Here is a 16,825-nt window from a genome sequence, read left to right on the forward strand (position 1 = left end):
GTGTCCACCAGTGTTGAGTATGGGCCTTAAGTCTGCATGCAGTCAAATCATGTTAGAGAGTTTGTTCAGTGAAGTCTACCCGCAGAGTCATTTAACCACCTCATTCATGAAACCGTGCGACCAATGTGACTCCCTCTTTGTAGAACATGCCAGATATTCTACTCTACGTCTAGGGAACTACCAAACCTTGAGGCCTTTATGATGAGCTTGGACACTATCAGCAGTTCTAGCTTGGATATGGTCAGATACTGCTTGCTTGATTTGCCTCAAGACCAGTGTGATGATGTCTATGAATTAAATGCATTCATGCTTACTTCTATTGAAGATAGGCTTATTATTCTACAGGGTAAGTATGTCAGGAGCTTTGCTACAGGCATACCGTAGAAAATGATTGTTTCACATAGCGATCAATTAATGATCAATTAATGTCCTAACAATTGGCAGTGTTTCTGGAGTGAAGATCCAGTATGATCTAGCAGGGAACAGGGTATAGGTGCCAGTGAGGACAGGATGGATCTGAGCATTCACCTCCGTTAGGTAACCGGCTTAGGAGGTGTCCTCTCTTGTCCTCTGCTCTGTCCAGTGTCCAGTGACTGTTTACAGCAGTACTTGCACTGATTTGGGGGGCCAGAGGTCTTTGAGGTGTATGTGGTTGTGTGACAGTGTTAGAGTTGTTGTTGTTGTTGTTATGAGAGTGGTTTATTGAGTCATCTCCTATGTGGCCCTGAGACGGCTGAGCCGTTACTTTATTCCCTCCCAGTATGTTGTCTGCATCACCATGGAAACTAGCAATATCAAGGCTACCCCAATGAGATGAGAGATATTGACATTGTTTTCATATCAACATATAACATCTGGCTTTCTCAGACAAAAAACAAAGGGAAACAAAAATTGGGTCTTTCAAGGCTCAGAGATTGCACTTGGTCATGTAGTTTTCATTTTTTCATCATGTAGTTTTTTTTTTTTGTTCTTATTGTTTACATTTTTTGTGTTTGCTTTCTCCTCCAGACCCATATCTTCCTGACATGAGAGGGAGTTTGTAGTGGATCGCAGCTTGGCCCGGAAAACCAACCAATAGGACGAGGGAGGGAAGCCTGAGGTCATCATTTCAACATGGAACCTTACGGGCCCACACTCAACCGGAGCCAATCACTGATGAGCGGGCTGGAGAGGTCCCCTCCCACATGGACCAAGCCCACCCACTCACGGAGCAGTAGTACTGGCTCCTCTCGTCACTCCCGGGTGAGTCCAGCCTCCCTCTCTCTGTACCACTCAACCTGGAGGACAATCATCTGGTATCAACAACATTATGGGCTGGTTGCCTGGACACAGATTAAGCCTAGTCCTATACTAAAAAAGCAACTTTAATCAAGATTTTCCATTGAAAGTGTGCTTTAGTCCAGGACTAGCCCCTGACAAAAGTCAGTCCTTGTGCTATATTGTATTCCAGTAGTTTGCCACATCTGCTACCTGTCTTATGCTCTGTTCCTGTTTACTCCTGTTGTTAACAAATTCAACCTCAAGTCTTCAAATACTTGTGTTAAAGTGTTAGTGTGTTGTCTGACTGTTTGTTCTGGTGTTGTGTGTCTTGTCCCTCAGAACATCAAGGACTGGGAGGTGATGGATGACCTCCAGGCGGAGCTGCCTGTGGGGGTAGGGGGGGACAACACTCAGGACATGATGACCCCGGGGATCTGTGAGGGATACCTCCTCAAGAGGAGGAAGTGGCCTCTCAAAGGCTGGCACAAGGTCAGAAAACTGACGAACTGCACACATCCACCTCTCAATGGTTTTTATTGTTTTCATTCATCTCAAGTGATAATGTTGTTACTCACCATTGGGGAAAATGAATTTGCCACCTCAATCTGTGTCACTTTTTTCATTTTGCTTTTGTTTCAGAGGTACTTTGTGTTGGAAATGGGGATCCTACGATATGCTAAAACGCAACAAGAAGTAAGTGTGCTGTTCTGCTATGCAGTATTACAGTATCTATTGTGATTGAATTAAAATAATATTTTGATGATTTTGAAAACTCCCTCCCCCCCCCCCAAAGATCTTAAGGGGCAAATGCCATGGTTCATTGGATGTGAGCCTTGCAGTCATGTCAATCAACAAGAAATCAAATCGCTTTGACTTGGATGCAGGAGACATTCTTTATCACATGAAGGTACAGTACACACTCATCTTACCTCACTCTAGGCTACATTCAAGATTCAAGATTCAAGATTCTTTATTTGTCACGTGCATACAAGTATACAGTGAAATGCAAAAGTGACAGTGCCACAGAGTAGTGCAACAATACAATAAGTTTTAAAATACAATAAAATAAAAATAAAATAAAAAATAAATACATCCTCTGGTTGTTGTCGCTTCACTGAAATCCTTTCAATTAGATTTATTAGAGCTTTGACAACAGGATGATAGAAATGTGTTCGTGTTGTTGATACCTAAAGGGATTTTAATGATTTTTGGAGCAAAGTTGATCGTTGTGCAGAGTTTAATCGGATCAAAGTCCAATTGTATTAGTATTATTTGTATTATTTATACTATTTGTATTATTTGTATTTTGTATGCTGCATTGTCAAGGAACCGAGCCCAATAATTTTACTCCCTGCACTCGTGTATGAGACGTAACAAATAAACTGTTAGACTTGGCCTTCCTTGCCTTTCACCCAGGCTAATAGCCATGAGCTGTTCTACATCTGGGTGACCAAGCTGAGCGCCCACCGCGTGTTCAAGAAGAACGAGGCTGCCCACGTCCACAACGGCTTCTTCCAGGCCCTATCAGGCAACAGTGTGTCTGGACTAGCACAGAGGAACGGAGGCCTGCTCGAAGTGGTGAGTATAGTCTCTGTGACTGTTACAGTATGAATACACATCCTTTAAAAGAAAAATATTATTATAATTTGTTTATCTTTATCCATTGTTATTTCTATTTTCTGATTAGAACAGTGGTTCATCAGACACCCTTTACGTCTCTCTGCTCCAGTCATCCCCGCCCCCGAACTACCAGGTGATAATGGTGGCTGATACAGTTGTGTTGACTTTCCCTGTCTGTGTCTATCCCAGTCTTCCTATGGCCACTACCAGAGCTCTATGGGCTCCTACCTGTGTGAGGTGGCTGCCCCAGTGGAGGCCAACCCTGGGGTGAACGGCAAGGTCTCTGCCTGGCTGCAGCAGACCCACGGCCCAGAGACCTGTGCTCAAGGTACCACAGTCATTTTAATTTAAAGTTATGTAGTAATAAATATCGAAACGTATTGAATTACTGTATGTTTTCCTCAGATCTAACGCAATCAGTACAGTCCATGATTCTCACATACTGTATGTCATGTTGTAATGTAGGTGGCCATGTTAATGAAATGTAGTGCCTTTGTCTGGAGTCTCCCCTGCATGTCTCATCTGAGATCTGTCCTAACCCTCCGAGCTTTGTCTCCTCCAGAGTTGATCCGCTGTCAGTTGGACCTATCTGAGCTGAACCTTCTGGTCCAGAGGCTGCAGTCGTTGGAGGCAGGCCAGGCCTTTACCAACGGAGAACTGCAGCGCATCATCAGCATGCAGGTGAGAGGGAGGATCTCGACTTGGCTTACAGTGCCCTGCATAAGTATTGGAAAGAGGAAGCATTTTGTCTTTTTTTAGTTCTATACTTCAGCAGTTTCAATTCAAATCAAACCGTTATTATGGGGTCAAAGTAGAGATTCTAGAGCTTTAATTCAATGGTTTTATTTTTTCAGATTGGTTTCACCATTCAGAAGTTATACGGGCATTGCAAGAAAGGCAACACAGTACAATTACATGTTTGAGAGGCACACATTAAGTACATTATTATATACAAGAGACCCCGACGTTGTGGCTACCCTGGGGGGAGGAGCAGTGGTTAGCAATAATGAGGGCAAGGTCAATAGTAGCCTGTGCATGTCAAAGAAAGGACGACAACAGGGCTTTGTCAGTCAGTATCAGGCAATCAAGTCGTTGGTCCTGCCCATCAATAGCCAGGCAATCCACTGGTCCTGTTTATCATAGCCAGGCAATCAAGTCGTTGATCCTGCCCATCAATAGCCAAGCAACCAAGTGGTTTCACAGGGCTTTGTCTGTCAGCGTCAGGCAGCCAAGTCGTTGGCCAAGGCTTTGTCAGTCAATGCCTGTAGCACAGAGTTCTCACGTGACTGTCTAGCAGACCCCTTTCTTATCCTAATGCCTGCAGATACACATATTTCCTCACAATAGTATTCATAAAAGGCCCAAAATCCACAAGGATACTTGTTTTGTACTTGGAGTACTTGGCACACCCCTATTGCTTACACCTACCCAGTTGTTTTAGATTGCAATGACTTGTAAATTGGACACGTGATTTTGATGTTTTTTTTTTAATTTCATGCAGAATCTCTCACTGGAGAAGCCCAAGAAGGCCAGGTCGGGCAAGATGTGGGGTCACTCACGCACGTTGTCGAGAGTGGAGGCTCTTGGAATGGTAAGAACGGTCCGTAACCTCTTCTGATCTCAGCAGGAGCTGCCATGTAGCAGTGGACCTGTCCGGCTGCAGTGTAGAGATACTAGCCACATATGGCCTTCATGGATATCTCGTGCCTCAACGCATTTTCACATAGATCTTTTAAAATTCTAATTCATTTCTGAAAATGTTGCTTGAAATTCCCCCCCCAAACAAGTTATTACTCCTGTGTGTGCTACTAACCAGCCTATAGTGACTAGAATGTGTTGGTTTTGACTCCACATGAGAGACGACCCAATCCAGTAATTTGTAGGCTCTTTTCTAATCCAAAGCCTTTTCGTGGGATTACTAAATCGGTGAGTTAACAAGGCAGAACATGGAACTACTTGACCTTGTTAAGCTCTTCCATGTTGTTCACTCATATAGATACAAAGAGGAAATGATATGCTTACAACAGAAAATTAGGTTAGGAACAGATTGAGGTTGTTTTGTTGTTTACAAATGTAAGACGCATAGGTGACACATGAGGCCAATGAAGATTTATGTTGTTTACAATGGTGAAACAGACAGTCAGTTGAAGGCCAGATCCTGTTTTCAGGCCCAGGGCCAAACTGCTTCACTGTCCAATAGAAGATTTTTAGGTGTGGCTGGAAAGTTTACAGCGGTTTATTTGCTGCACTGCATCTCCCATTGTAGCATATACATGACATGCTTCTAGAGGTTAAAGCTAGTATTTAGCCATCATTGTACACCTCCCCCGTCCACCCGACCTATCGTTGTCCTCCTCCCTTCAGCTGCACTGATCTGAGAACCCAGGGTAGGAAAAAAACAATATGGTGTTGGACAACTGGAAGGCCTATTGGGTATTTGCTTTCACCTGTCCAGCTCTCTCAGATCAGTGCAGATGAGGAGAGAAGGAGAGGACACCACTTTAGACTATTGAGATGCAGCCCTATTGAGATCTTTAGCTAGTTGTCAATGTCAATGCATTGAGATGCACCTTTCATCTCTCCTCTCTCCATCCTCTAGCTGTCGTCCAGTCACCTGAGCACCTCATCCCAACTGGAGGCGTCAGTCGCCTCCATCCCCGACTACGTCTACTCCCAGCTGGCCCCGCCCACCCTCACCTCCCCCGAGGGCAAGAAGATTCAGCAGGACATCTGCACCATGTCCCAACGAGGTAGGAGACGCACACACACACACACACGCACACGCACGCATGCACGCACGCACATGCACACAAAATGACTACTGAATAGCTCACCACAGACGCTGACTGTGAGTTTTTCTCCTCTCCTGTCCCCCCAGTGCACACGACTCTCAAGTCCGTCCACGAGGCCCTGACGCAGGAGCACCACAGGCTGCAGGAGACCTGGGGAGGGAGCCCTGACATCCACCAGTCCACCACGCTGGCTGAGGTGAGGGTTACTGTCTCAATGGAGCCAGGCCAGCTGTGCTTTTGTTTGAATGTGTGGGTGCTTCTCCTCCTGCATTCTCTATCTTTCACAGTCTTTGTCTCTCTCATGCCTTCTGTAGTGCACTCTGATAAACGCTTTCTCCCTCTCTCTCTCTCTCTCTCTCTCCCACTCCCTCCCCCTTCTCTCTTCCCCTGTATCTCTCTCTCTCTCGCTCTCTCCCTCTCCCTCTCTAGCGTGCTCCCTCGGTAACAGACTCTGCAGGGGAGTATTTTGATGCCAGTGATGATGTCTTGTGTGGAAGCTCCTCTGAAGTGTCTGATGAGTCTGGATTGAGTGACGGGACCACCAGCAACTCTGAGCCAGAGGAGGGCCATGGTGGGTACACACACACACACACACACACACACACACACACACGCACATGAAAGGGATTATAGAAGCTAGCTATCATAGCTAGAACTCCAGGTTAGACTTATTATTGACTGATTAGTTTACCACCACAAAGGCCTAACAGAAATGTTGTACAGTGCAGTGTTAATAAAACGATCCCGGTCGCTCCCCCTCCACAGCTAATGCCACCCGTAAGTACCATGCCAGCATCTCCAAGACTCCCAACAGCACGGTGCCTGTGAACACGGGTCGCCGCACCACCCTGGCTGCCGTGTGCCCTGACAACAGCCACGTGGGCCTGATGGCCATCCTCTACAACAACATCGGGAAGGACCTGTCACGCGTGTCCATGCCCGCCCCGCTCAACGAGCCCGTCAACCTGCTGCAGAGGCTGTGCGAGGAGCTGGAGTACTCCGAGCTGCTGGAGACGGCCAACAACTCACAGGATCCCTACCAGAGGATGGTAAGGCTGGTTAAACACTTAGCAATTAGCACAAGCTAATATGTTATGGTGCAATGCATGTGACTTGTTGAAATGTCAATATGTCCAGTGTTATTGCATCTGTCCCTACTCAAATAAACAGACAAATAAATACAGTGTGTGTTTTGTTTATACTGTTTGTTTTTTTAATTCGTGAAAAGTATGCAAGGCTTTGAGATGCACCGAAAAGACAGAGACTGGGGAGTTGCTGTGGTAAAATATGTCTCGTAGCATGAATAAACTGAATAAGATTAGAATAACTCATTATTTCCAAGGTGTGTGGGTGCCAGGATGTTGATTTACTTTGAATGAAACCACCACAAAGGTAGCTACAGTATTGCAGTGGTTGCATATTAAGTCTCTTTGAAGAGTAAAACTGAGTGAAGATGTTGTTTCTTGGGTTTCTTGTTCAGGTCTACATCGCTGCCTTCGCCATCTCTGGCTACGCCACGGCTCAGTACCGTAACCGCTACAAGCCCTTCAACCCCGTCCTGGGGGAGACGTACGAGTGTGAGAGAGAGGACAAGGGCTTCCGCTTCCTCAGTGAGCAGGTAGGAAGGACAACCTTCCCTGTAGGACCTGGGGGCTTCGGGGCAAATTCTAAAGCAAGCATTATGAAACATTCAGACAGATACTGTGTGTATTATTTAGTGCGGCCATGCCTCTCTGGCATATACTGTAGAGTCAGGAGTCATGTCAGGTCTATTCATAGCAGTTCTATCCGCAACGCTCAAACTGACGCTGTGTTTTTCCTGTCTTTCACCAGGTCTGCCACCATCCCCCCATCTCGGCCTGCCATGCAGATTCAGACATCTTCTCCTTCTGGCAAGGTGAGGTTCTCCTCTTTCTTGTGCAGGTCTATATTCTTGCAAAAATCTTAAGCGATTAGCGGTGCAAGGGTCAACTTGATTTTGTTTTCCTACGTTTTCTGTACATTTTCATTTGACACTGTTGGACACAAATACAATATGTCCAATACTTCAGCTGTGGTTGAATTAGTTTTCCTGTCTGTCAACAGACCAGCGGTGGAAGAATAAATTCTGGGGGAAGTCACTGGAGATCCAGCCCACAGGGATGGTGAACGTCACTCTGCCAAAGTTAGCACCTACAGTAATCCTTATCTTCAAATCCCCGGTGGTGCTGTAGTCTGGTTGGGCTACAGTGGTTAGTGCTGCCTGACCTCACATTGCCCCTAGAGGTCAGGGTTCAATCCCCGGCTCACCACGTCCAATGCTGTATCTCTCCATCATCTTATGTCCATCCCCCCCCATTTCCTCATTGTCTTGGCAACAAAAAGGAAAAAGCACCCAGAGGTCATTTTTATGTCTTTCTTCTCAAGCTGGTTAAAAATGAAACATGAGATCTTTACAGGTCCCTGTTATGTTTTCTGTCAGGTTTGGGGACCACTATGAGTGGAACAAGGTCGTGACCTGTATCCACAATGTGCTGAGTCAGCAGCGTTACCTGGAGCACTACGGAGAGGTCGTCATCCGCAACCTCAACAGCTCAGCCTGCACCTGTAAGATTACCTTCGTCAAGGTGAGTCGGTGCCACTCAGCACAGGCTACAGCAGAGCCAAGATGGCCACCTAGTTACCTGCTCACTGTTCAGTGTACATGAGGGCCAGAGAAACTGCAGTTCTTGCTTTCTGGTAAAAACTGTTTGACAGAGTAGTTCAACATTTATTGTGTGCTGCAACTTGCAACCCTAACTGACATCTAATGCAAAACAAGTCTCTGAAATACGAACGAATTATGCGTTTTCTTTATTTTAGTCTCGCTATTGGGGGTCGGAGACGAACAAGAACGAGGTGCAGGGCACAGTCGTGGACCAGAGCGGTAGCGTCATCCACAGGTTTGGAGGGCTATGGCACGAGGGCATCTTCTGTGACACCTTGCCCACTCCACAGTGTATCTGGAAGCCAAGTAAGTAGCCGCTTTCCTTGAAAGACGCTCCAAATTCTGCTAGACTATCTGCTACAGTATGAAGGCTCACCGGGACCGAGGATGCTGTACACTTTCAATGCTGATCTATCTCGTCATGGGTTTTGGTTGGTGTGCTGTTTGTCACTCCTGTACTGTCCCACTGTATGGTTAGATCTCAAGAGCTTTCAGTTACAGACTGAAACTGAGAGCTGATCATGTAGGTCATAATTGAAAGAAATCGAAAGTCACGTTGGCGTAATATTGTTATTGTTGTTATTATTATTATTGTTATTATTATTATTGTTATTATTATTATTGTTATTATCTCACCACCGTTTCTTCCTCTGTGTTTCTTCCTCTGCAGATCCTCAGCCTAAGGACTACTACCTGTACTACGGCTTCTCCAACTTTGCAATAGAGTTGAACGAGCTCACCCCAGGCCTGCAGCCTCTCCTGCCCCCCACAGACTCCCGCCTGCGCCCTGACCAGAGGTGAGTGTCCTGGAGGGGTCAAGGCAGGGAAACCGCTATTTTAGAAGATAAAGTTTCCTGAAATTGTAGCATGAAGACAATAAGTCCATTGAAGGCTATGGAATAAAGATGGCCTTAGTGCCACAAAGATCTAAGGAAACTCACCCATTTCGTTTGAGGAATTGGAACTTCTTTTGATGAGGCTTTCCGTCTTGTCCCTAGGATGCTCGAGGTCGGGCAGGTGGATGAGTCGGATAAAAAGAAGGATGAGGTGGAGGCCATACAGAGGGAGCGAAGGAAACAACAAGCCAAGAGAGGAGAGGAGCACATCCCTCGCTTCTTCAAGTAAGTACAGTCGTCCCCGACAATTATTGTTTTCTAACAGTGTGACATATCTTATATGTATGCATCAGACGCTTTAAAACCATCCCCCAAACTTATCTTAGATGTAGATAAACCTTGGATTACTACCAACGCGGTTTAAGACTACTTCGGTTCCTGCTTACATTATAGTTTGGTCATGTCATTATTCCTCTCCTCTCTTTCAGGAAAGCCCTCGATTCCTCTGGCAGGGATGTGTGGCTGGCCAACGGAACCTACTGGAAAATCAGGGAGAATCCGGGCTTTGCGAACGTCGATAACGAGGAACTGTGGTGAACTGTGATGAACTGTGGTGAACTGTGCCCGGACTGTGACCATTTATAAAGACTGAGAGAATCTAATGAAGATAACAAGTCTATACACCCATATGATAAGCTACTGTACATGCTGGACATTGGTGACAGGCAGCATGGATGAACCGCCCTCTGTGCGGAGATCGTGCTGATGTCACAAAGCAAACCCTTCCATCGTCTTCCGTCATGGCTTCATTCCGACTCCCGTGACTGGCTCACGGGAAAAGCTCAGTTCTTGGAAACCCATATTGTATCCATCGGAAAGGGTGTAGTAGCATCACCTATTCTGCCACGAGGAAGGCTTAAAGAGAGACTGTCCTCGGTTTTCTAAAACCTTTTTACTCGTTTTTAGTGCATTTGAATGCATTTTTAGAACACTTTGTTTTGTTGGTCAATCACTCAGGTCCGTCTGTACTGTATATTGAAAACTCTTGGTTTTATTTCCTCTGTTGGATCCTATTTAGAGAAGCACTAGTTGGGTCTTAAACATTTCCTTCTCTCCTTTAGCTTTTAGACCAAACCTCACCTGAACAATCTGACAAGGGAATGTATAATCTTATAATGTGTCTCTGTAACCTGGTTGCATGTAAACAATACTTTTTATAATATTTTTGTCTCATGCTTTTAGTTAATTCTATCATAATGCTATTATTTCTAATAATTAAAGACGTTGTTCATATGAAGGGTAACCACTAACAACTGGTTGAAATTGGATACGTGTCTTTGGTCGTAAACATAATAAGGGTGCTTTTATAATTAGTATAATCAAATTATAATAAAACTAGCAACATACACTTGTCTAAATATACACAGTTACATAATGGATACATGGCAGGATTGATAGAGATTTTTGGTAATTTGATATCAGTTATTAATCTTGAGCTCAATAGTTTTTATTTACATTTAAACAGAAATGACGTATCAAATCAATCAGTTTTGATTTAAGATGATTCAACTTTAATTAATGAATAAAAAAAACAACAGCACAATACACAAGTAAGCCACCTTTAATAAATAAATGTTTTTTTTTCCTTCAATGTTATCGCTATTTCAGTCTTTATTACATTAGAATAAATCAAATACAATATTTAAAATTCTCATTTCATACAATATTTTGCGTTAATAATCTGAGTCTGTATCCCTGTTTCCTCTCCTCAGACTGACTGAGGACAGGTGACTGTAACACCTTATAAAAATGTAAGGATCGGTCATACGACAGAATAGAGAGCAGAGTTCCCGAGGCCAGGGGCAAACAGTGCACATTGAACACAAATGAACATGCTTCACTATCCAGTGTTCTTGGGAGAATTTTACCCACCAAGTCTACTTCCCCATTCGTCTCTCTATGAGCCTCTGTCATGTATACATGTCTATGGCCTCCGTAGCCATTTCTGGACTGCTTTACTGTACACTGAGATCCCAGGGACTACAATTCCCATAACACAGGTTCATTCTAATGAGTGCCCAAGAATGGCAATGACTTCTGGGTAATAGAGTGTTTAACACATATGGATCATAAAAAATAATTCCATGACATGGATGAAGTTGTGTTTGTCTGTAGAAGTTGGTTTGTGTTGTTCATTGTTAGGAGTGAGATGTCCACTAGGGGGCAGTCCAGAGGGGTCCAAATGTATTCTCTGTCACCCTCCGTGACAGTGACAGACTCAGTTGCAGTCATGTAAGTGCAGGTTAAGTTTCAGTGTAATCACATAGAAAATCATGTAACAGAAGATACAAAGTAAAACATCTGCATATTTGAGAGGCATAGGTATGATCAAATCAATGTTTTTCAATTGCTCTTGCAATAAAGAACACCTCATAATATAAATTAAAAGTTTGTAACATCTACCTTAATTGCACTTAAAAAAACTTAAATAATTGTCCACCTTCTTAACAAACAAGTGTAATTATCAGCTGAGATATATTAAGAAGTATTATCCCTTTTTCAGGTTGTTCATTTGAACCCAACAGATTTACAGTAAATGGTAAAAATACAATTTTCGGAAGAGTCTCACGTTGGCAATGTCATGTTATATGCAATTTCTTCAGAATATATAACATTGAAAGCAGTCATTTTAGCATCCAGGTTATTCAGTGACCTCTCTGTAGAATGTCCATGTGTGCTGTGTCCTTGGCACATCTAATCAGTGCTGTGTTATTGCATTACAAGGATGTCACAGCAAAGTGATACTAATACTAAATGCTGTTAAGAGAAGGATTTCCTCCTGATTCCTCCAGATGTTCCAGAAAGTTCTGCAGCACAGCTCTGATTGTCGTCCGCACCCTGTTGCTCCAGTGTTTGTTTTTACAAAGGCAGCTTAGCCCGACACAAAAGATCCTTCTGACAGTTCAGATCTCATAACAGAAAACAAAACACCTTCATAAGGTAAAAAATAAGAATAAAATCAACATACTGTACTGTTATACTTAAGTAGGGTATTTCTATACAGTTTTTATGTTACATTAAATGTATTTGATTCCAGCCAGCAGCATTGGCTGTGGACAGACACACAGACCTGTTGTCTCTGAACCCCCCAGAAGCGGATGGATGTGTTTTGGTCACCTTCCCTCTGGTGTGAGTAATGGTGTGTGTTTGTTGTGAGTCATGTTGCCATGCCAGGCCTCTCACGCGTTCAGTGCTCATTATACCCGACCCCTTCTGCCTGTCCTCTCTGTATAATATGCACTAGTTACAGTCACTGGCAGTCAATAAAGCTCTGACCAATTTAGTTTTTGCCTTTCACTGATTGAATTTGTGTCTGATTTGGGTCAGTCTAACTGGCAACAGCAGGTGGCCCTGCAACTGGAGCAAAAATCCCCCAACAACAATACTGAGTTTAGCGCCAACAGTAAACTGGTTTGCCAGTCGAATGGCTCTTAAATGTCGGTTAGGGAGAGACTACACCACCAGGGTCCCGGAGTCCTCTCTGAGTGAGTGGCTGTCGCCCCCAGACTTGTCGCAGGTCATTACCACCTAGTGAAGGCCAGGCTTCTGATTGGCTCTGACTGGAGACTCTCTCTACATCTCTGTCACCTCACCAAGGAGCTCTGTCTCTGTCACATGATGGACCTGGCTCACGTCTGGGGGGTGGTGTGTGTGTGTGTGTGTGAGCGTGCGCGTGCACGTGTGTGTGTGTCAGTGATGTAAAATTACGATACACCCCTCCCTGTCCATAATGATTTCTAGTGTGTGTTGTCTGAGTGGTCCGTGTTTTTAATGCAGTTATTGATCATGCTATTTGTTTGTGTTCTGACGATTGGGGGATTTTCAGATTGATTGATCACACTGATCACACTGAAACCTTTTTACCCTGTCATTCCATTCCCAAACTGCAGCTACCAGTAGATTGTCATTTATGACTGAGTGTAAATTCTGTATGCTGTAACTCATGAGCCCTTTCCATGTTCTAGTATACAACCTGTAGTCATTGAATTATTTCAATAAATCTCATGGTGTTTTCCCAGCCCATTTCATAACATAAACCATTTCTAATGTTATAATCAGGGTGAAAGTGAGATATGTCCAATTCCTTTGTGTTGTGACTGAGTCTCTGAACCCCTATCTGCACCTAAGGCTCTGTTGTTGTAGCTGACTGACTGTAGCCTTCGGTAGACGAGAGGAAGACTTGAGGGTAATTAACGGTGACACCTCAGACCATGTGCTCGCTAAGCTAAGCTCTCTTCACCCCTAACCCCGCATACTGGCCTCTGTGTTAACCTGCCTGTGACCTCACCATCAGCTCGCAGTACTCTGTCACACTTCTGTCACAAGGGGGAGCTGGGCTGTACCTCATCTCAAATATTAGATTTAAAGTGGTGTTGGACAATAGATCTGAGGTGTGCGTGTGCGTGTGTGTGTGTGTGTGTGTGTGTGTGTGTGTGATGGGGGAAGACTGGACAGTCCCTGCAGGGGTCTGTCACCAAGCAGGTGTGCAGACTTCTTTTTTAATCGGCAGACGTTAGAAAGACAGGTCACAGGTCTACGTGTCTGCCTGTCTGTGTGTCTATATGTCTCAAGGGCAGTGTCTGAGCTATGGACAGTCAAATCCTTTGGCTCTCTGGCCCTCACAAACTTTGACAGTAACCTTCAAACTGTTCTTGTCTGACCTAAGATGAGGTCCTCTTCACACACAACCGACACACAGAAACAAAGGAAGAGGGCCTTGCAAGTGGGCTAGCCTAGCCTCCTTTTAGGACTGTCTTATAGATCCAGTCTATCTGTCGTATATCTATGCATGAAAATGGCAGAGGTTGGCCACCAACGATCTGTCCTATTGTCCTGTTTCTGCTGCTGTGATGTTGGCCCCTCTTGTTAGCCACTGGAGTGGTTCAGTCCAGAACCATCAAACGGACAGAGAGATACACTTGTGTCTCTGTGGGAGGTACGATAGCACACAGTGGGTGGGGGACACTGGGACAGGGTATTTACGTGGTGTGTGTGTGTGTGTGTGCGTGTGTGTGTGTGTGTGTGTGTGTGTGAGGGGGGTGTCAGTGAGCATAGAAGCCGTAGTAACCTGCGTCGCTATTGCTGTCCTTCTCGCACACCTCCCCGCTACGGGTGGGCGGAGAGTTCTCCGTGCTGGACGCATACGGCGACACCCGCCTCTTCTTACTCTCCCCCGCTCCTCCTCCTCCCCCCTCGAACAGGCCCGAGTCGGCCGAGTCCACCGATTTCACCGAGGGGGGTTCCAGCCAGGGCTCCTGGTCTGCCCCCGCCCCCGCCCCCGCCCCCGCCCCCGTCCCCGCCACCCCTACCCCTGGTCCTGCCCCCGCCTCCTTGGGCTTGTCCTGGGGGACGGTCGGGCGGAGTGGCTCCAGAAGAGCCGGGGGGTGGAGCCTAGGGTTACCTGGTGAGGTGGAGGAGGATGAGGATGAAGAGGGCACGGGTCTGAACCAGCCTAGACCGGGGCCTGGTTTGCTGGGATGGGGGTGGTTGAGGTACTGCGGGGAGGGTCGGCTGGCGCTCCAGGCTGCCGAGGAGGCCCCTGAGACGGTGGTGGGGGCGAAGGGGTGGTCCGGGTAGTAGCCCAGGGCGTGGTGGTGGGCCGAGCTCTGCAGGGGGAAGGGCTTGTAGAACCCGTTGGTGGAGAAGGAGTCTCCGTCGTAGGAGTTGAAGTCCAGGCGGTTGGGGGGGACGCCGGTCAGGCTGCTCTGCTGGGGGTGGGGGGACAGGTACCAGCGGCTGTGGGGGCTGGCGGAGGGGGGGTCCTTGGCCCCCGTCTGGCCCATGGAGGAGACGTGGTCCCGGCTGTAGAAGCGACTCTGGGGGAGGGGGCTCATGTACTGCTCTGATAGGTAAGACTGGGGGTAGCAGGACCCTGCCAGGAGCTGCTGGCCGTCCGTGGGGGAGGGGGTGAGCCGGTCTGAGTCAGGCGGCGCGTAGAGCCTAGAAGGGGAGGAAGATGTGGGGGGGCGGGGGAGGGGAAGTGAGGGAGGGGGGGGGGGGGGGAGAGTATGTGTTAGAGTTAGAGGAAGAAGAAGTGTTACTTCCTGGTAAAACCTCAGCCCCAAAAAAAACACTGACTGTCGAGGGCCTCTCACACCTCCTCCACAGCAGAGCAGAGGAGCCATTTGACATTTATTATTTGAGATATCAGTGCTGATAAACTGGGTAGGAGTGAGTGAGTACGGAGAGCAGTGCTGCGTCACAGAGCCTGGTTCTTACGGACCGGGTTTAAAAGTTCAAACGTTCTCGTTCAAGACTCTGGAGACCCGGTTGGTTTTATTTTCTTGTTATTAATTCAGTTATTCTTTTGGCTGACTTACGTGTCATAATTGTCCCGGAAACCTTTAGCGAAGGGGTTATGGTCTATTTTCAGCTGAGTGATCTGTGTAAGAAATAGCAGGAGACAGGATGGGAGAGGGGGCAGGGATAGGACAGACAGATTGTTGGGAGGGGGGGAGAGAGAGAGAGAGAGAGAGAGAGAGAGAGAGAGAGAGAGAGAGAGAGAGAGAGAGAGAGAGAGAGAGAGAGGGAGAGAGAGAGAGAGAGAGAGATCACTGACTGCAATAAATAATTAATGAGGGTACCACACATTTTCTTTTCTTATCGTGGGAAAGTCTTCGCCTCTGACTACACTTCTATTTACAGTCAAGTAGAAAAACATGTCTATCTCTTCATCTATCTCTCCATCTCTCTATTAAAAACATGTCTATCTCTTCATCTATCTCTCCATCTCTCTATTAAAAACATGTCTATCTCTTCATCTATCTCTCCATCTCTCTATTAAAAACATATCTATCTCTTCATCTATCTCTCCATCTCTCTATTAAAAACATGTCTATCTCTTCATCTATCTCTCCATCTCTCTATTAAAAACATGTCTATCTCTTCATCTATCTCTCCATCTCTCTATTAAAAACATGTCTATCTCTCCATCTATCTCTCTATTACAGTGAGGAGACAAACACATAGATCTACAGTATCTAGATCTCTCTCTCTCTCTCTCTCTCTCTCTCTCTCTCTCTTGCTCTCTCTCTCTCTCTCTCTGTCAAACAGAACTACACTAGCCATGGTGTACAGTAGCCCTATGGAGTGGTATGCCTTTGCACTGAACAGGTGGTACATGAGCATAGGGTGCATGCTACACTGAGGAGAATAAGATATCCAATGAGGGTTGCTGCTGGGGTCAGGCGAGGTGACTCACGTCCGCGTTCTGATAGGCTGTGACAGCGATGAACTGGGTTTCAGGGAAGATTAAGGTCTGGGCCTTGGCAGTGAAGGGGTCCTCGGAACCGTCCTCCTTCACCTCAGTGATGTGGAGACGAGGCTGGTACTTATGGAGCGATTGGAGAACGATCATCTGAGGGCGAAGACGGCGTTGGAGAGTCGGTCATAGACAGGTGATTGGGATAGGCGATAACTATCAAAAGACCATGCTAAAATACCTACTTTGTTCCTACAAAATGTGTGTGTGAGTGTGTGTGTGTGTATATCTAAGACTACAGTACCTGTGTGTGTGTGTGCGTGTGTGTGTGTGTGTATATCTAAGACTACAGTACCTGTGTGTGTGTGTG

The 16,825-nt window shown here is 45.9% G+C and overlaps 2 protein-coding genes across 2 annotated transcripts in view; one reads left to right on the top strand and one right to left on the bottom strand.

Moving 5' to 3' along the window:
- Positions 1-1,113: 1,113 nt before the first annotated feature.
- Positions 1,114-9,791, top strand: osbpl7 (oxysterol binding protein-like 7; the record flags this gene model as incomplete). The annotated part of the gene is made up of 21 exons (XM_083687605.1): positions 1,114-1,242; positions 1,600-1,749; positions 1,900-1,953; positions 2,054-2,167; positions 2,677-2,838; positions 3,070-3,208; positions 3,443-3,561; positions 4,382-4,471; positions 4,783-4,806; positions 5,480-5,630; positions 5,759-5,868; positions 6,102-6,243; positions 6,438-6,721; positions 7,153-7,290; positions 7,506-7,569; positions 7,758-7,836; positions 8,134-8,278; positions 8,514-8,664; positions 9,029-9,155; positions 9,357-9,479; positions 9,683-9,791. The coding sequence occupies 21 exons, from the start codon at positions 1,114-1,116 to the stop codon at positions 9,789-9,791; spliced, it is 2,604 nt and encodes an 867-aa protein (XP_083543731.1).
- A 4,505-nt stretch (positions 9,792-14,296) lies between these two features.
- Positions 14,297-16,825, bottom strand: part of tbx21 (T-box transcription factor 21) — a gene marked incomplete at both ends in the record, with an annotated part of 14,451 nt that continues 11,922 nt past the window's right edge. Inside the window, 3 exons of the mRNA XM_083687130.1 lie at positions 14,297-15,194; positions 15,575-15,636; positions 16,456-16,611. Of these exons, the coding sequence (XP_083543256.1) occupies positions 14,297-15,194; positions 15,575-15,636; positions 16,456-16,611 (1,116 nt within the window). The remainder of the gene's footprint in view (positions 15,195-15,574; positions 15,637-16,455; positions 16,612-16,825) is intronic.

The sequence above is a fragment of the Argentina silus genome, assembly GCF_951799395.1.
Source record: "Argentina silus genome assembly, chromosome: 16".
Lineage (NCBI taxonomy): Eukaryota > Metazoa > Chordata > Actinopteri > Argentiniformes > Argentinidae > Argentina > Argentina silus.